The sequence below is a fragment of the Erithacus rubecula genome, assembly GCF_903797595.1.
Source record: "Erithacus rubecula genome assembly, chromosome: 6".
Lineage (NCBI taxonomy): Eukaryota > Metazoa > Chordata > Aves > Passeriformes > Muscicapidae > Erithacus > Erithacus rubecula.
In genome coordinates this window covers 53,215,123-53,235,996 of record NC_136688.1, presented here as the reverse complement: position 1 = coordinate 53,235,996, position 20,874 = coordinate 53,215,123, and the positions used below count along the sequence as shown (strand labels likewise).

At 37.6% G+C, this 20,874-nt stretch overlaps 1 protein-coding gene across 1 annotated transcript in view; it reads left to right on the top strand.

Moving 5' to 3' along the window:
• NUDT14 (nudix hydrolase 14) overlaps nt 1-20,874 on the top strand; it is a 58,829-nt gene that overhangs the window by 24,090 nt on the left and 13,865 nt on the right. Inside the window, exons 2-3 of the mRNA XM_079309201.1 lie at nt 3,705-3,748; nt 17,561-17,625. Coding sequence (XP_079165327.1) covers nt 3,705-3,748; nt 17,561-17,625 — 109 coding nt within the window. The remainder of the gene's footprint in view (nt 1-3,704; nt 3,749-17,560; nt 17,626-20,874) is intronic.

The window sequence follows — 20,874 nt, the reverse complement described above, 5'->3', positions numbered from 1 at the left end:
CAGTCTTTTGCCACCCTTCAGTACCTTTTGCCAGACCTGGAAGAGTGTTCTGGGGAAGCACTGCTGTGTGCTTTCCCTGTTCTTAAATTTTGGAGACAGGTTGCCAGGCAAGATGTACATCTTGTCTGACCTGGTATGGCTTTCTTATGCAATTAGTACTTACGTAAGTGATCTGTCTTCTGTGTAATGTGAAACGAAGTTGTCTCACATGCTGCCTCTCCTGGAATACAGCTTTATTAATTTACACATACTATATGCACTAGTTGAGTGTTGCAACATCACAGAACCTGATCACTGAGCACAGAACTAGAGTGTGATTACTTTGTGATTAAAGATTTACCAAATCGATTATGTGTTACACAAGGTTGTTGCAGTATCAGAACTGCTATTCTGAACAGACTAAAACCAGTGTAAAATAATTCTGAAAATAAAATATTTATCTTTACAAACATCCAGGGACATATTTCCTGTTTGAACAATATTTTTTAAAATCTTTCTCTAATGTCATAAAATAATCCTTTCTTCTTCCTGTCATCAAGGTTTAGATCTCCCAGCAAGCAGTTATACTCAGTTCTCACTGCATTTAGAGATACTGTGATTGTTCCTTATTAGACATTGGAGAATGGGCTACTTGTAATAATGCAATTACATATGCTTATTAAAATGACAAATGATAAGGGTTTGAGAGAGCCTTTGTGTTTCACAAAGATAATTCTCTTTTTCAGGAATTACGTTGACCACTGATATCTTTAACATGGCAGCTATCTGTAACTGTGGTGATAGCAGAGCTTTGTCCAAGACCAGGATATATAGAGTGGAACAGTTTAGCAAGTAATCATAGCCACTTGGCTTTTAAAAGCATGAATCTTGATCAGCTCAGCAAGTAATACTTTTGTCCCAAAGATAAGATAGAGATACTTCATACAGCTTGATATAGTTGGTTAGAAGCTGGCTGGAATTAATGTTCTGTAAAGTATGTAAAGCAGCATAAGAACCATTGGTAACTGTTTACATGCTATTAATAATTAGCAACCTTCCTACCAGTCTGTTAGGAAAAACCATGCATTGGGTACAATAGAAAACTCAACTCCATTCGGTTGGGTTCAAATTACATTTGACTTCGACAATAGGGCATGAATGGGGCTCATTTGAGTTTCTGCCACTGTAAACAAAGAGATGTTGGAATGTTTCATTTGTTTATTGATTTATTTATTTGGACAGGTGCAACTTGATCATATGAAGTAATTTTTAAATTCACATAAAGGCAGAAAATATCTTAGTAAGCATTGTCCAGTCAGAGTATATGATACTAACCACTGTCTTGACTCAATTAATTTAGCTTGTGGCTGGTTTTGAATTTGGGTCTTAGACTAATCAAATCATGTTCTAGAAAAAGTATTTTACCTGAGCCTAGAAAATAGAAAATGCAAATTTTATTTTCTGATTAATTTATTTCTAGGTACTAAGTTCCTTCTTTTGCTTTCTGCTAAAAATTATGTGCACGTCTGTGAGATAGTCTCTGTTAATGGTAATACAGCTCCTCCTTGGGAAGAGGTCATTCAGTTCTGATGGATCCCATCTGTATGAGGATGATTCTCTAGGGTGTAATTTTCCTTAGCTATTTGAAACCCTCTCATAAGTGCTCCAAAGCAATCAGGTCCTATAATTGCAAATGATGGCAAGAGGAAAGAGCAGGAAGATTGTTGGTGGGATCGTGTTGTAGTATGCAGTATCACAGGACTAACAGCCTAAATTAATGCAAGGAGAGACTTGGCTCAGGCTTTTTTTTGGCATCTCCAGCAGCTGGACACCTGCACTTCTCCAAAGTGGGCTCTACAAAGGGAGAATGGATGATGGTAGCACCAGCTTATGATTTGGGGCAGGGGAGGCTTGAGGCTAGAGAAACAATATGGAGTTACATGCAGAAGACATTACCCTTGGTACAGAGTTTTCCAATTCTTTTGTGTTAAATGGAAAATTGCTCAGCAATCTGCTAAGAAATCCCAGAAATACCTTGCTTACAGGTAGAAATAAACGTACAGGAAGATTGAGCTGACCTTGCACATTTAATACCTTAAATTATCTTACCGTACAACACGGCCCATGTTGCAGCTTTATTGTTTCACAGTTCTATCAGAGTTGTTCCTCTGCCTCTCACTACATGGAATGAATTGGCTAGACACTCAGGATTGGAAGCAATGGCTTTAATATTTCAGTTCACTCTTAGAATTTGCTGTCTTTATTTCCCTTTCAACATTAAATTGCATTCAAACAATCACAGGGCTTCTCCTCTAGTGCACACGTTCGACTCCTGTCAGTGCTAACAGAAGGTATGTGCAGGCACCAATGGAAGCATGGATTAGAGTTTCTCTTGAGGTGAACAACTGTTTATAATTAGAGTTGTGGGAATGAAGAAAAACCCAGCTAGCAAGCAAACAGTCCCTCTTCCAAAAAGCTTGGTAAACTCATAAAGCTCAGGGGCTTAATCTCTGAACCAGAGTGCTTGTTATCTAATCCCCACCAGCTGTTGTGTACTTGGTAGCCATGACATCTGTAATAGAGCTGAAGGGCCTGTCTATATTGGTTGGCACCTTTAGCCACCAACTGAATTTGATTCTTCTCTCATTGCTCACATTTACCTGCTTTAAATCATTAATCCATTGCTCAGGGTTTGATCATCCATTTAACCATACTTTATAATAGAAGTCGAGTGCTGTTTTTCACATTAAGCATATTTTAGGTAGTAGGTCTTCAGCAGCTCCCATTTTTGTGTTGCTAATAACACAAAGGTACCAACCACAAGAATTTCCTCTGGTTTCATACTGATTCCTAATGTAGACTTAAAACTGACCTGGGAGTGAGATCTCTTGAGTTGTATTTGAGCTGAAAAACACCATCACACTTACAGTAAACAGAGTAAAGAATTATATGCCTCTCCATTAGCTGATGTGTATGAATTCTGTAGGTAACTGTAGAAGGTGTAATATAAATATAAGTAAGGTATAATTATAACTGTGAAAGAACACTTGTTGTCAGCTGTGATATAGTGGATATTGTTCTTTCTAAGCTGGCAGAGGACAGAAATTGGCCCATCTTGAGAAAATCTGCCATTTAATGTCTCCCAGTTCTTGGGTGAATGCTGTGATTCCAAGCCTGTGAGACTGCAGTGCAGAGGAGCAGCTGCTGTGTGGAGTGGAGTGTGACCCTTAATGTTAGGTGTGGATAAAACTCCTATTTTGGTCCTTGTAAGGGGTTAGAGAGAAGGTGTCTTGTTCCTGGATCCCACATGGATTGAGTTAGGAGATAAGTGCTGCGCTGTTCCAAAGGTAAGAGCATTTCTGGACATGGAAGATCATACCTGTGGGTTATTTTACTGGTTAAAACATAGCTGTTTATAGCTTCCTGGCACATGAGTGGTTGGATTGGGCAGCTGAAATTGATGCTGTGGCTAAAACTGGGCCTGAAGGCTGAAATAAATGTATGCTAACTGCCATCATAATAATGTGGATCTGAGATTTTGAACTGTCCTAAGACAATTCTCAGTGTCTGTAATACTAACTGTCAAAATCCAGAATGGTGTCCTCAAAAATAAAATCAGCTATACTGAGTTTTCAAAGAAATGCCTCTTAAGTTTTGTTAAATTTTATTGTAGTGATTTTTCAGTTGGAGTTAATTTGACTGATTTTTAATTTTTTTCCCCCCAGAATGGCACTAAGAAGTTCTGGGATTTTATGAGGACACATGACAGGTAATGATGGCATCACATTATTTCCCGTTGTCTTCATGCTGTATTTCATACTGTATTCTCTCATTGGTCAAGTGTTGTTGATGTTCTTTTTTCTCCAATTTCCACTTCAATTCCCACTTCTTGTGTAATACTTGCAGGTGGTTCTCTAATGTTAAGATAGAATTAGCAGAAATTTAAAAATCTCCTTGTGGTTTATTATATTTTCAGTAAGTTTTGTCTGTGCTTGACTATTCCAATGTTAGAGTATTAGCACATAATTTATTGCACATTTTAATGATTACATAGAAGATGGAACTGAAAGTTAGGATTGTATGAAATCCTCTTTTTTTTGAGTGGGAATTTCTTACCTGAAGGAAGGAGTTTCTTCTGTCTTTCCAAATGTATTTCTCTGATCTGAGAAGAAAAGCAATTAATTCCTAACTTGGAAGATTAGTTCATACAAGATTATAACAAATAAGGTATATATAAACAGACCAAGTCTCAGTGTTATTAAAAACTAAAATATTTATATGTCTTTCAAAAAGTATTAATATTTAATCTGTTTGCTGAAAATTGAGGTACTAGAAGATAAAAATAAAAAGCAAGGGTAAGAACTTTTTCCAATAAAAAGCTTTCCTAAATCTATTAAATACAAAAAAATGTAGCAGGACACTGTAATAAATTGTGACATAACCAGAACCACCTCAAGAGATGTGTTTTTTGTGTGCATTAAATAACTAAAATCAGTTGCATTTTGGGAAATTCTTCTCTGTTGGAACCCTCTGAGTCCTTTCATGAGTCTGTACATGAAGGTGGGTGCCTGGGAGGAATATAACATTCTAGCAACACTTTTTATCTTTATAAAGATTATGAAGGTAAAATTTTCAGGAAGACTGGGAAAGTATTAGCTAGATGAAAAATGCCTGTACTGCTTGAGAATGAGGACAGAAAAGGGAGTGATATTTCAATACTGAACTTCACACTTGCTTTTGGAATTTGCCTGGAAGACAGTTCTGTCTTTGCACTTTGTCTGTCCATATGGGCATGTTCCTAAATTTATGATGGCAGATACAAAGGCTGAAATGATAATTGATTGCTGGAAATTTAATATATTCCCATTCAAGCAAGTGAATCCAGCCTTAAGTCACAGTGCTGAGAACAAGACTTCCAGATGAATTTATATGACTATTTTTGTTTAAACTTTAGTTTATCACTGTGTGATAATGTGTGAATATATGCAACTAACTGAGTGGGGTAAGTATTAAAGGATCAGTTTTCCATGAACTTCTTGGGAACAGTATTTCTGAAGGACTTTTGTGGACATTTTTAAAATAGTTGAGAACATAACTTTATAAAAAGGCTACAGCCACATGTCATGCCAGTCATCTCTGGTCACATAACATTTGTTAGCTTCAGATGTACAACAGCTGCCACCCCAACTTATTAGTGACTACTGTTGAACTGCAGAATGTCTAACACTCTTTCACAAGGAAATTCATTGCAGCTTCTGACACCAAAGGTGGTAATGTGAACTTTCTGCAAAGGAAATCCATGGGTTTACATGTATTTTTTTTTTTTTTGTGACTAGGAAGGCAGTTATTATCCAATACATTAGTCAGATGCAAAATCCCTTATAGTACATTAAAGCTCAATATTTTGGTGTATTTTAATAGCTGTGATGCTTGTTATATGGAAAAGTCACGTTAACTAGTTCCTGAAGATTATAAAGGACTTCATACTGAGAGAGCTCTTAAGGTTCATTACTGTTAATGAAGGCTAAATGTTGAAGAAGATGTTACTGGGACATGTGTTCTGTTCTATTTCTTCTATTTCCTAGTGTGTGTATATGTTTGCTTGAAGAAGATTGTAGATGTTTTCCAGAAATAAGACCCCTTTTCCATAATACTTTTTCATTAGTATTCATAGCTTACTACCTATGGAAGTGATGTAAGACTTTTAAATGCTCCAAATGTCTGTAATAGGGCTGTTTACCCTGAAACGAGGCAGAGCATATATATATATTTGTAATATTTACATAGAATTGATATGTATTATGAATTTAGTGATGACAAATTAATAAAACAACTGTGTAATCATATAAAACCACACATTGTGCTAACCTATGTCTTTATATGTAATCCTCTTTCAATAGCACAGGTAAACATGCTTAAAGGACTGACTTCCTTGCTGCATGGTAGTGAACTGAGAGCTTGTGTGCTGGCTTCCTTTGGGACCCCAGTGTTCTGTCTCATTTCAAATTAGGCCAATATAAGCCAATATTTAATAGATTTGTATCAGAAGATACAGGAAAATATTTACCAAGAGATGAGGTTATTGTTGTATAAATGTATCCTTTCCAACTATTCAGATGAACAGCTGATTAAATGATACAAACACAAAAACACAAGGACTGCAGTAGTCACTTCATTTGCCTTCAATGTGAGTAATCTTTTAAAATCTCACTATATGTAGCAGTAGGGCAAGATCATTTAACCATATGCAGTCTGGTGGTGTAACTCTAGCTCAAGGTAATATAGCAGAATTGGTATTACTTTTTTTTTTTGTTTTTATTACTTTCCTTTGGTTATTGCAGATCTGGGCATGAGTCGACAGTATGTGGTTCATGAGCTTTCTTTAGATCAATATCATTCAGAACTAGACATCAATCCTAAAGTCACTGATGTAATTTATGTTGAACAAATAATTGCTTATTCCCAATGTCTCCCTGCCACTTAAAGACAAAAATAGTTATGTGCAATTTATTACTGGTCACAGAATAAACTATGTTTACAAACCTTCAGAACCTCTGCTGTCAAAAGTCACCTGCATATCAGCATAGATAAAAAGAAGCAGCATTTCTTACCATATTTAGGTTAAAATTCTAACAGGGAAGATCCATGACACAAGGACATACCCATGGACAGTAGTTTGTTCCTGGAATGCTTTGCCCTGAGAGACTGAGGAATCTCCATTCTTGGAGAAATCCAAACCTTGACTGGACAAGGCTCTGAGAAATCAGGCCTAACTTAGAAGTTAATCCAGGAGATTGGATCAGATGATTGCCAGAAGCCACTTATATCCTGAAGGTTTCTATGATTTTACCAGCATATTAAATGCTTAATGAGTGTTACAGTTCTCATCTGAAAACTCAAAAATTTGCAAACTTGGCAAGAAATCTGTCAATTTCTAAGCCATTTTTGTATTGGAAAAGAATGAACTTACTCTTGTCTTGTCTTCTGGAGTTAGATGTAAGTTAATCTTTCTTTGAAACATGCAGATGAAAATTATTAGAGCTCATGGGAAGGTTCTGTTATGTCCTTAGAAACAACAGTGACATTTACTAAAAATGAATGGAATAAAAATCCTTGATTCCCTCTTCTCCACTATAATTATTGAACAAGTTTATTGAGGTGTTGCTCCTAAGAGTTATATAATTTTGCCCTGTTGTGTTAGGCACACAGCAGAAGATGCTTTCTGTAGTTATTCACTGCTTACTTTTCTAATTAAGGGTAATTTTCGCTTTAATACTCAAGATGATGTGTTTGGTCATTATTAAACATATCCTGATGAAAATCAGAGTACAAGCAATGAAAATTTAGATGCAAGGTGTATTTCAAGATTCTTTTTAGACTTGGGTCTGTCAGAACTGGTTAGCAATTTGTGGGGGTGTGATTTGTGGGCTGAAGAGCTGTTAATTTTTTTAAGGACTTGGCTTTTAAAAATAAAACTTCATCAGGAGAACATTTACATTTTTCTTCTGCAAATTTGTGGTGATTTTCTGTTAGAAATAGAAACATACTAAATTTTACAGAGTAACCATCAATACCTGTAATAAAAAATTATTCTCTAAAACTAGACTCAGGTTACAGTTATATTCTCCCTCATCCTAATTTTGCTATATTTAGTACAGTAAGAGCCTGAAATGTAATACTTAAGTTCTACATTCATCTACTTTATAAAGCAATAGACCACGTTCGTTTCAGGTTTCAGCAGCTCCCCTTAAACAGATTCAAGGCTTTTAAAAGGCATAATTTGGGAACAGATGAAGGTCAGTGTACAGTCATGTGCTCCCTTCTGTGCTTTGAGTAATAATGCTTGAGAACAGGGGACACAACTGTACCTTTTCCTAGTTGACAAAACAAAATTATGTCTACCTCTCCATTTGAAAGCATGAAAAATTCACCGGGAAGTTCACTGCATTTAAAAGAGAACTATATTGAGGAGGCTGAATTGTATGCAAGATAGTAATGTGAGTTCCTCTCAACTCTGAAAATATTATGTGATGAATAAAAAAGCATTTGGACTAAAAAACTTGCAGCTCTGCATGTGCATTGAACCCCATTTGTGCTGCATTTTTACCTTCAAAAACATTCACAGTGACTCAGCAGTAGTTCCTGACTTAAAAAATTCTTAATGAAAAAAACCGAAAGTTTATTCTTACATTGCTGCTTTATAAGATTGGCCTTTTTTTTTTCTTCTAAGTAAAGAGATTAGATTGTTTTATATTTAAAACCAATTAATTCCTAAACTAATTTGCTTCCTTGGAAGAAACGACTTCATCTATTACAAAAACAACTGAAAAGTGTAGTTTTCCATCAGGACTGTGTTTACAGGGTGAAGGAAACTGATCCAATTTCCACCTCTGTTTGCTCCCTCCCGCAGGTACCAGTGCTGGGGCAGACAGGAGATTCTCCAGGCAGGTTAAAAATGAGCATGGAAGGAGGAGATGAAGGTGCCCAGGCTCTGTGCAGTGCAGTTACCTGGCTGAGGCAGAGATCAGGAGTGGCTGCCCAGGGAATGCAGAATTTGGCCCAGCAGCTGCAGCAGGAGCTGCCCAGATCCCATCTCTGGCCACAGGAGCTGGCGAGGCGTGGGCCAGCAGAGCCAGTGGCCTGCAGGAGCCAGGCAGCTATTCTGGCTCAGTGGCTGTAGCAGGCAGCTATGGAGACAGGGTGGAAGTCATGTGCCCTGGCCACATTATAGGAGTGGATTAAATTCCTTCTCCTATTTCATATGCCAGATCATTTGGGCTTTATGGAAACTTAATCCTGTATGTATTTTTCTGGTTTATGTCCCAGTGTATTGTAAGACACCATGAAATTTAACTCAGATGCTTCCTTTGTGCAATAATTATCACAGTAGCTTTAAAATATAGCTTTTTAACATCCTTACAGGTAAAAAAAAAAAAAAAAATTTCCTTGGGTGGCATATGCCTTTTACTTTCAACGATGTGCTGTTGTTCTGTAAACCTTGTCTGTCTTTGTAATGTCTCCTCCAGGGTGTCAGTGATGTGGAATTTTCTTGATTATCTTCAAAGATAGTGTGGAAGATAATGCACTGTTTAAAATCAACTGGAGGTAGTTCAACAAACAAAAATTATGAAGAGTTTAGGGAAATAATAGCTGAGAGAAGGGAATGAAGGCTGGGCATGTTCATGCAAAGGACAGCACAACTGAGGAGAGAAATTACCACTTATCATAAAATGTAGAGGAGCCTTACAGGGCAGGCCAGAATCATTTAATTTCATCAGTAATCAATGGCAGAGTGAGAAATGGTGTATGGTGGGGGAAGTATTTCTGAAATTAAACACTGAGAAACTGTTTTTACCAATAAGCAATCTGATTATCCAGGAAGGCAGGTTCTGTAATCACTGTCATTAAAAATGTTCATGTCTAGGCTTGATGTCTGTCTATCAAGGATGTTATCAGGATAATGATAATTTTCCTGGTATTAGAAGGAAAAAATGTAGTAGCCTATTAGTTTCCTTCAATACAAGTAATTACACTATTTGTTTGCATATGATATTTGCAAATAAAATGCATTTAATGTTGTGCTTTTTGTTGTTCATTTTTGGGGTTTTCTACAGTGAAGACTTGACAGATCCTCTGCTTTCCTGCCAGGAATTCTGCAGGCGTATTTACTGCCTTTTAAAATGAGTTACTATATTGTTACCTTAGGATCCACTCTAAATAAAAGTGCAGAAATGAGAGAAACATGAGATGAGATGCTGTGAAGCTATCAGAGAGAAACACAAAATCATAAATTTTCGGATTCTCATTTCATCTTTTTAAGCATGTGATATGAAAGCACCCTATTGCATGTAATCTCTTCCTTGCTGTGTCACTGAAACAGGGTACAATGGCAATAAAATCTTTATTGAGGGCATTGCTTCATTTGGAAGTTAAATATTTGCCTAATTTTAAGAATAGAAGCCACGAAAATTCTCACAACTAAGCAGATAAACAAGAATTTTGGCTTGTTATTCATAAATTTCTGAATGCAGGTTTTTGGTATCCAAATTAGAAGCATCTTGGGTTTTTTACAAGTTTAGGGATTTAATTTTCTAGTGTTTCAAATAATATCAAAAAAAGAAGGAATGTGTTTATTCTCTTACAATCACTGAAATCAGAGATTCTTCCCTCTGCTTCCAGGTGATTTTGAAATAAACCTTCTGTGTGAAGGGTGCCAAGAGTTTGTACATGGCCTAAAGACACTAGCATGATCATGGGATGCATTTGGGATTGGTGAAAATAATCTTAGGAAAGCTAGGAAACGTTCTGTATTTGGAATGCTTGTATTTTAGAATTTTAGCTGAAAATAGCTTTTGGAAATGAGGAAATAATTTAAACCTTATTCTAGAAATGGGAAAATTGAGGAAAATGTGAACAACTACCAGTTTCTCACTGATGGTACTGAGGCTGGGGGGTTATACCTGGCAAAATGTTGTGTAATGCACATCATACTTGGATTTTGGTAGGTACTAAGCAAAGTTGCTGGTTTCCCTCACCTTAGTGCAGAACACTTGAACTTTTTTGTTTTGTGAGCTGTCCTTGAAATCTAATGGTGTTTTAAATCTTTGACTTCTATGCCATTTCAGAATGGAATAGAGCCATACTTAAGCTTTTCAGGTGGTCTTACTAGGTGATAGCATTTATAAATGGCACTTTCACAAATAATTAGGAACTGGAACAAAAGCCCATCAGGCTCTGACATCTGTTGCACATAATTCCCATAAAGCTGTATTTAATCAAATAAGTTAGCATAAAACCTGAATTTATTTATTAAAATATTTTGTTGAAAGAATCCCATTGAGATGCAGTGTGTCATTTCTGAGGGTATCCTGGGATACTGGCCAAGATATGACACTTGAGGAATGTTATTGAGAGCAGCATGCTTTGATGTCTCATTTATTTTGCAGTTGAATTTTCTTTTTATTTTTTTCTTTGTTGTATAAAAATAAGTTACTGAGAGAATTGTTTGTTCCAAAGAAGTTGTCCTGCTCATGTTCTCTGGTTGGCAATATAAACTGCTACTGTACAAGTAGATATAAATTGTATTTTAAAAGTGCATGTATATGGGTTTGTTACCACTTCTTAGTTGATTTTTATGCTGGTCTGATGATTAACCAAACATATGCTTCCTGCTTTATGGTGTCATGGATAACTTCCTGCTGCAGTTCAGTTTACTGAAACCAATCTTCCTTTTGATTTTTTCCAAAGTAACATTTATTTTCTTAAGCATACGTGGCTCACCACTTTATTCTGGGTTTATTTGGTATTAAATATTTACGTTGTGTTGGAGAAAGCATTCAAAATTCATCAGAATACAGAAGTCTTTTAGACATCTCTAATTATCTATTGCCAAATCCACTTTATCTGTGATTAGTATGAAAGGGTGAATGTTTTTGTCAGGAGCTTATAGCTTTGCTTTTGTAACAGGCTGCATTTTAAGCAGCCAGTTGGATTGGTGTTGGCCTTTGAAAGATGCAAAATGCTTTGAAGGAAGACTTAAATGAACCAGTAAAGATTGTGCAAGCACACACATTTAATCTCAGGACTGTCTGCATTATAGTTAAAGCTCTGGGAAACTAAAGGAATTGCACTGGAGAATAATCAAAGGGTACAGCTCTATTACAACTCTGCTCTGAAAACCAAAGGGCTGTTTTCTCTGGCTTAAGGTACTGGGTACTGTGCTGATAAAAGGAAGAAGACAGTGCCTTAGACACCACATTAGAAGTTTGCAGGATGTGTCCAGTTGTGAAATGAATGCTTAATTTGAATACAGAACTGGCACGGGGACTGCATACAATTTTTTCTTACGGACACCAGAAATAATTTTTAAATAAGATGAAGTTGGCCCTCCTGAAGGTTGGTCCTCCCAGAGAATTGCTTTTGAGTGTTGGCTCTCAAACAAGTTTAGGTGTTTTTTGATTATCACTTTCAAGCTGAAAGCACAGTCATTTTAGATTTGAACAAAGAGAGGACACGTTCACAGCCATGGACGTGGTTCTCTGGAGAACTCAGAGCACCTTGCAGGATCTGAAGGGGCCCACAGAGAATCCAGAGAGACTCTCTGTCAGGAACTGTAGTGACAGGACAAGGAAAACAGGTACAGTTTCAAAGAGAGGAAATTTAGCTTATATATTAGGAAGAAATTTTTTACTGAGAGGGTGGTGAGGCATTGGAACAGGTTACCCAGGGAGGTTGTGGATGCTCCAACCCTGGAAGTGTTTAAAGCCAAGTTGGATAACACCTTGAACAGCCTGGTCTGGTGTCCCTGCCCATGACAGAGGGGGTTGGGAATAGAGGATCTTTAAGGTTCATTCCAACCCCTTAGCATTTTATGAATGTACTTTATTTGTGATCTGGGGTGTTTATCAAACACAGTCTTTTTAAAAAAAGTAGATGGAATTATAGGCTTGACATGAAAAACTATGAATAATCAATTTTCATCCCTCTATGAACAAAGAAAGCCAAATTCATATAAGTTCAAGAAGAAAAATTTATACTTTAAAGCTAAAACAATTATGGGACTTCTAAATTATTTATTTCATACTAACTTTTCATCTAGTATGATTTGTAAATCTTGACATTTTCTCCTTTATGAGCTATGTGGGCTAAAATATGAAATGTATGTTTTATATTCACATGCTCTCCAGCAGAGATGAATGCACCTCTAAATACTTTTGTGGTTGCACACTACATTTGATTATTTTCTTCTGATTGTATCAAAGGGATTTTCAAAACCAAATATCTGTTGAGAGTCAAGGGGGCTGATTAAATCACTTACTTGCTTTTATTCTTGCATGCCATTTTTGTGTCTCCTTTTGGAATCTGCCATTCCTTTTTCTTTGTCTTCTTTGAGAATGGTAACTGAAATACTTGCAGGCACTGTGTTAGTAGTATTGGAGGGGTTTTGGTAGTTTGGTTTGGTTGGTTTGTTGTGGTTTTTTAGAAATCATACATCATTAGTTCCTAAAGTCTCCCCGATGGAGCTGAGATTATTGTTTATAGGCAGCATTTACCAGTATTACAGGCTTTAAACTAATTTTGAGATATTTTTTAGCCTTTAAAAGTAGGTGAAAGTGCTGAGGTTAAGAGCTGAGAGGTCCTGGCTTTCAATGTTACTGTCAGTCTTTTTTTATCTTTTTTTATCTTCCACTATTCATTTCTGATCACAATTTGTGTGTGTCACACACGTACCCGTGCTTGAGACAAGCAGCTCCTGAGTTGTTCTTAGAAGGATTTAAGAAAGGTCAATTTCTTTATGTGTGTTATCTCATAATTACCAAATATATTAGTATTTTAGTTATTAGTACAAAATTGTCATTAAAAGTCCTCATCTCCAGCCTTGAGAGTCTTAGCTCACTGAAAGAAGTACAGGAGTCTTGTCCTTGTCTTTGCAATTGGTATACTGTGGGGATTTTCTAAAATTATATTTTAGTTTACAAATTCACATTTGTAAAGTCAGTATTAAGGCCACATCTGAGAATAAAGAAATACTGAATCAATCTATATTTATTAAAAGATTTTGAAAGTGTCTCATGTAAAGCAGTTAGTAAGTGTCAGCAGTTGCATGTGGATTAACTGTAGCCCTAGAAGCACACGTTGAAGAAGCTGTGGTAAAGTTCATTTGCTGATCTCAGTTGCTGGGATGTATTTCAAAAGAATTGACTTTGCATGGTCCATATGTGTGTCTGCACATTTTAACAGGATGTCAGTTTTCATCTGTCCCCTACCTCAGAGCTGCTGTGGTCAAATGCTGCTCAAATGTGTCTTGTGCTGCTCCATGAAACACCACCCTCCTCTCACAGGTTTGAGAGTGTGAAGTTGTAGTATTTCTAGCTAAATGTCTGCTGAGCTGGAATATCACAAAGCATCAGTTATTGTGATTCCAATAAATACAGAGTGTTACTATGTTGGGGGAAGGAAAAATGTGGAAGTAGTTTTCTATGGCACACAGTGAAGTAATTTTCTAAACTATTCTCGAGAGTGTTTTCAGTTGTAAAAGTCTTATTCAGGTGGGTATTTTCTCATAAGAGTCTTAAAGGTGGAGGAGGCATTAAGGTTCTGCACTCTTATGTTGCAGTGTCTTTGGGTCAGCTGTCTTATTTCTGCACATTGACTTAGTTTAGGGAAGCCAGATATCCACGAGAGAATCCTAATACCTATTTCACTCAGAGCTTTTTTTTTTAAGTTTTAATGGTTAAATGCTACACAAGAGCCTTGGCTGAATAGTTGGAATCACTTTCAGAAAACAGTGTTAGATGCCAGGACCAGACACAATTTTACTTCAAACTTGAGTAACAGCTCAAGTACAGGTTAAATGCTCTTTTTATGTCACATTTTAGGTACATATCTTTCTTAAAATATTTTAAAGCTACTCTAAATGCTCCCATATTTATGGAAGGAACAATACTCTATTGCACTGTAAGCTGTTTATATGCATGATTTCTTTGGGGAAAACTGCTGTAATTAGAGTAGTGATTTATTTTATCTATAAAATGAGTGAGAGCTGCTGCAGTGGGAAGTTAAGGACGAGGTTGGGCTGAAGGCTAAGTAGGTCTGTGGTCTTCAGCAGTCCTGGAAGTCACTGTACATACCCTGTCACCTCTTAATTTTATTTATTTATTTATTTATTTATTTATTTATTTATTTGGTCAGTTAGTTATTTTTCTGTTTGGTTGTAGTCCCTAATGCAGCCAACAATAGATGTGGTGTGGAGGAGCTGAGTCTCCTTCACTGGGCAGTAGTATTTGCATTCCTGGCCTCTCCTTTTACACCTCTGATTTTCCTCAGAGTCAGCTGCTGGAGGAATAGATCCACACCTCTGGAATATGGTAACAGTAATCTGCCACACAAAGTGTAAAGATTAGCAGGTCTAAGCTGAGACCTTTCCTTAGTGCAGAGGTGTTACAGCTTGTTTTAAGGCATGGATGTAAGCTTGGGATTTGTCATGATCCTTTTATGTCTGGGTATTGTTCTCCTTTGTAAAATATAATAAAAAAGTGATCCTGTGCTCCTGTTTGAGACATAAATCCTGTTGCTACATTAGGACCTTTGATATCCATTTTAGATTAAATTCTTGTATAGTATTACTGCCTACTTTTAGGGAATGTGGCTGGGCTTTTTTTTTTTTTTTTTTCATAGTGCTTCTGTGTATTCTTCCCAAATGTACAGCTTTGGCTTCATTTCTTTTCTGTATCTTTTAGTTGTGGAGATGCTCACAAAAGTCCTTGTGGATGTTTTACTTTTTTTTGTGTTTACTCCTCGCTTAAAAACTGTTCATATAATATCCTAAAATAGGTCTGATTGTAGTATTTTGAAGGGAAATCAAATATCTCTGTAATACCTCATGGTATGGTACCACTGAAAAATGTATTTGGACTTACTAATGGATTTGTAGTAGTTCTTTTTGGTAGCCTGTATCATCTGTAAAAATAGCAATTTCAAACTAATTTTGTAGTGAATTCTTTGTAAGATGTTTTAAAGCTCCAGAAGATAAATACTTTCCTTATAGGCCAGACCAATCATCTGAACCCTCATTTTGGGGGTTTGTTATAAGGAAACCCATTGAAAATGGAAGTGAGGCTCCTCCACTTAGCTCAGTAGAACTGTCTTGCTCTGACTTTGTGTAATACTCCAATAACTGTCCTGAGTGCAGCCTGCAGTGGGTTTTCAGAAGTTACAGGCCTGGTGACCTGTGGAAGTATTTCATGTTATGTTGTTTCTTGTGAACAAAGGAGCAGCAAATGGTATTCCCAATGTTACCCCCTCCTAAGAATGTATAATTCTGAACTTTGTCTTCCATGGCTCTCCAACTCTGACAGGAAATATTAGAACTTGTGTGTTGTGGTTTGTTAAAAAAATGTAAATTTCTGTTCAGAATTGTCAGTCTCTCAGAAAATTAGAAGTAATTAAATAGAAAGTTCTACAGATTTGTGCCATTTCTGTACCCTCTCATCTCAAGATGGTGTGAGAAGCAGACAATTGTAATAACTTGCTGCTACTCCTTTCCAGCTAATTTGATCTTGTTCCTTAATTCTGACAGATTGTTTTTAATTTTCCCATCTGTTCCATAAAAATCTCAAGTGATTGACTCCTAGGAAAAAATAATGTCTAATAGCTGAGCCATTTTTAATGAGTTGGTATGAGTTATTTAATGAGACGTGCTGAAGAAGGCAAGCCAAAGGAAAGACTGGGCCTGGGGTGGTGGATGTAAAGAAAGGTAAAGGGCAACCATCTGCCTCAGGAAGCTTCCACTCCTCAGCAGCAGCTTTAGGCTACTGCTCTCTCCAGTTTCAGGCAGTGCCTGTGGACAAAACAGCACAGGTTCAATAGCAGTAATGCCTTTTCCCCTTTTATTTAGAGCAGAGTCCAACCTCAGACACTACTGCTTTGGGGAGAGGAACAGTCATGAAAAGAGAAAAAAAATCAAAGAATGAAAGAATAATATTTAAGTAGCCTTAAAATTACTATGGTCTGTGGTTTAACTTCATTTCTTCCAGCAACCTACACAAACTCCCAGATATTCCAGAAAGAACCCTAGTGCCAGTAAACAGAGTGAATGTTCTCTTCCAGCCTCTCTGAAGGCTAAAACCTTTGCTTTAAAATTGCCTGCAAATGGCATCTCCTGAGGCAGGAAGCCATCAATATGCAGTACAGGTCTTTGAGAATGGCAAGCATGAATATAAATACTAACATCTGGACTGCTCCCTTCTGTTTTGGTTTTTATATATTATTATAATAAACATTAACATTATTTTTAATAATCATCAGATAGCATTTTTTTGGCAGCTTGAGACTTCATCATTAAATCAAATAGTGAAAATAAATATACAGCTCTTTTACAAGGAAAGTTGAAAGTTTGACTCAACCCTGCAAATATGCCATTGTGAGTCTAATCTATTGTAGAATTCATAGAATAATGAATTAACGTCTCGATTGCATACACTGAGGCAGAACAAATGAGAGAATGCTGCCATGGCAATGAGCAAAATACACACTTGTTTTTTCAGGTGGCAGTGGGCTACCAACTAAGGAGAAAAACTTTTGTCTGCATTTCCTACACTAGTGAAACCTGAGAGTGTGTTAGGCAAGCAGAGAACATCAGTGCTCTACACATCCAGGGCATGTTCAAATACTCAGCCTGAGGTTTGACTATCCTAATTGGAGGCTGATATGAGGGGAAAAAATGTTTTCATTTGTAAGGATTTTTTGCTATCTAGTACCAGGTTCTAGTCCCAGTACCTCTCTGGAAGTGGTGTTGATGTTCCTGTTGGGAAGAAGGAATTGGTTAGTGCTTATTTTGCATGCCAGGAGACAAAAGGGACTTAATTATGTGCAAAATTGTCATGGGCTTTGGGACATTACCCATTGTCTATCTCTCTAGATGGATTTTGGACTAGGACCTTGTTGGGTTGCAGCTGTAGTAATAAATCTTAATGTGTTTATGTAATTGAAATTAAATTCACAAGATGTAAGTTTATAGTTCTGCATTAATCCTTCATAAAGCATTGATCTTTTGTTGTTTTTTTTTTATCTTCCTCCTCAGTGTGTCAATCCTGATCTTTAATACTTCTCGGCAATGCTTTGTTGTGGTGAAGCAGTTCCGCCCAGGTAATCCTCTTTTTTAGATTTACTTTTGCTCTCTAGTGAAGCAAGCTTTTAAGGGTTTAGCAGTTAAAAGTTGGTGCATCTGTGGTGATAAAATCTTTGTTCTATATTCTGGTTCTTTGTATGATAGCCCATCCTTTTCAGTCAGTCAGAATTTCTAACCAGGGAAATTTCCATTACAGATTAAATGAATGATTAGGGTAGTCTCACATTCTGCTTTTGGGCTGGTTATTGTCCTCTTTTGGATGAAATTACAGCCCTATAATGATCGTGAAAGAAACTGTTTTAATTTGAAGTTCCTTCTTGACCTACTTGTACAGAAGCACAATATTTTCCTTTTCGTTTTGTCTTAAATATTCTTTTTATTTGTACTGTCTTATTGTGCATTGTATGGTTGGGAATTTAAAATGAGGGAGATTCAGGACTGTATGCTTTTTCATCAGTATGTAGACAGCTTCATTTTACCAATTATTATGAATTTAGGTTAATACACTTTTTTTCTGAGTTTTTGTATCCATTATTTTAACTCAAGGCAATATTTACTTTCTGGAAGTTAAAAACAAAACATGTGTTGGCTGCATGTTAACTAAAAGAAATGACAAGGTGTTTCACTGATTGTTGCTAAGAGACCATTTCAAGATTGCTCATGGTAGACTTTACCAAAAACTTTCTAGGGTAGTGTCACACTGCCCTTTATTCCTGGCAGTGATTACAGCCTCTCCAGTGCTGTGCAGCAGTGTTACACTGACTGTGCATCTTCTCATCAAGTGCTAATTGACTGGTATAAAGTGTTTGGTTATTTGTTCATCACTAATCCACTGTCTTTTATTTGCCAACAAATAAACAGCTCCCATAGCTCATGCTCTCTTTGAGGCAATCTTGGGGAGAAACCTTCATATGTGTGCATGAATATATATATATATATGTTTATATGTACTGAGCAGGAACACATTCATTGCATTATCTCTATGAAGGTGTCAAATCAGCCTCAAAAGACTGCCCTGCTTCTGGAGTGAAACCATTCCAGAGGCTGGAGCTGCTCAGACACCTGTCCTTAGGCACAGTGGTCAGTCAGATACCCCACAGCAATTCAGTGGTCACAGCCATGCCCTGCCTTTACTCACGTCCCTATATTTATAATTATATCTTCATTCCATGGTTATTGTCTGCCCTGGTGCCTGTTCCACAAAGCAAAGCAAAGCAAAGACTGAGACTTTCCTCATTGCCAGGGTCCCACCAGGAAGGCAATCACTCGTTGCTGTGAGTGAACAGCTGCTGGTCACTCTCCAGGCACATCTGTGTGTGTGCTGGTGCCATGTGTGCTCACCTTACCCTAGGCTGTGCTGGCAGGAGCAGCTTTTCCCACTGATGCCTGTGCTGCTTGTAAGGGCACTCATCCCTCCATGCCCATTCCCACCTCGCTTGTTTGGCAGCAGCAGCCCTTTGCAGAATGACTGCAGACTGGAGGTTTTGAGGATCAGGGAGCTGAAGGAGTTTGTGCTGACTTGAGGGTGGCAGAAGCACACAAGCAGTGAGGCAAGCAGTGTGCTCTGGGCTTAGATCATCTTGAATGATCATGAGGCCACATTTGGGAGGAGCAGAGAGAAGAAAGATAAACATGTATCTCTGTATATGTTCCTCACCCATGACTAATTCACAAACGTTTTGGTCAGTGCTTATTTTGGTAGGCAATTGACCACACATTTTCAAATATAATAAAATGACATGTTGCTAGGGTTGGGACCTATGAGCATGTACTCTGGTTTATTCACTGTAGTTATAATGACCTTCCAATGGATTGTGATGTTTGTTTTTCCACTGACTTAAACAGTATCAAAGATTTGAATCATAAGCCATGTTCCATTTCAAGAGGCACAAACCACCAGTGCAGTCAGAAGTTTAGAGAGGAGCCAGCACCTTCCCAGGCAGCCAAACCCCACTGGCTCCTTAGTCCCTACTGTTGTTTTCTTCTGTATAAAGATGGCAGATAAGTTCCTGTATGTGTCACCTACAAAGGATGCTTTTAATAACAGCAGCAATCTTGTTTGCTTCATTTAGTTGAACCATCTATCCTTTGTCCCATGTTAGAGAAAGGAAGGTGAGAACATCAGTTCTACTGCAGTTTCCACTCTGAGTGGACACTTTCTTAACAGCTGAGTGGCTCCAGAGTAATTAGTCCAGATGTGGATTCCATCACTTCCTTGGGAAGCCTTTTCCAAAGCCAGACAACCCTTTCTGTTGTCATTCTTCCTGAAGTGCAAGCAGAAGCTGCCCTGGAACAGGCTGATTCCTCACCGTGCTCCATCTGGCCATGGAGGAGACTGCCCAGCAGTGGTGCAGTGGCTGTTCCTGGCCAAGGAATCATCAGAGCACAAGGGGACAATGGACATGGGACAGGTGGGTGGGTGACTGTTAGGGCTTCTGGATTCTGCTTTCCAAACCCTTTGTGGATTTGCAATAAGATGACAACCTGTGGTGAGGAAGAGGAGGGTCACAGGTTTCCCTCCTGAAGAGTGTGCCTTAGCCAGTAGGTCACACACTGCTTCTCCATCCAGTTCTTTGTCACCCAGTCCATCACTTGTCTAGTCAGTTTTGCACCTTCAAGTGAGTTATGGGAGATTCTCTGTTCCCTGACAGCAGGCAGCTTGGCTTTCTAGGCTTTGCTTATCTGTGAGAGATAAATTGAGTTTGAACCTTTACAAGCAAAGTGATGTTAAATTCATAATCAGACTCCTTGGTGAATGCTCTAATATTACAGAAGTGGCTGGTACTGCTTCTCTTCTTCCCTATCTACAGAGAAAAACTGTTCCTGGGCTTGAAATGTGGCATATCACAGGACTGTGCTCTGAAGAGGACTGCTGGATTTGGTCCTTGTGGGAATGTAGGATTTGATCAGTTGTGCTGAGGGAGAAGGAGAGTGGCAGGTGCCTGATAGAATGACAGGATGGGTTTCAGGGATACAGAAGACTTTCAAAACTCTTAAGTCACAGTTTCATATTTCTGTACCCCACACTCTTACCTGCATCCTGTGTTAGCGTCCAAAACCTTTAATGTGATGCATGTATTGTTCCTTTTTAAATTATCTGAGTATGTCAGTACTAAAAAAGAAATAAAACTTTCAGAGGATTTGGCTCGTCTCGGAGAAATCTTGGATGTGGTTGTCATTTATGATAATTTTCCCAGCTTTTAGAAGTTTTTGGAATAATGACAATAGACACCCTTCAAGGAGCTGTCCCTTAGAGCTGGCAGGGA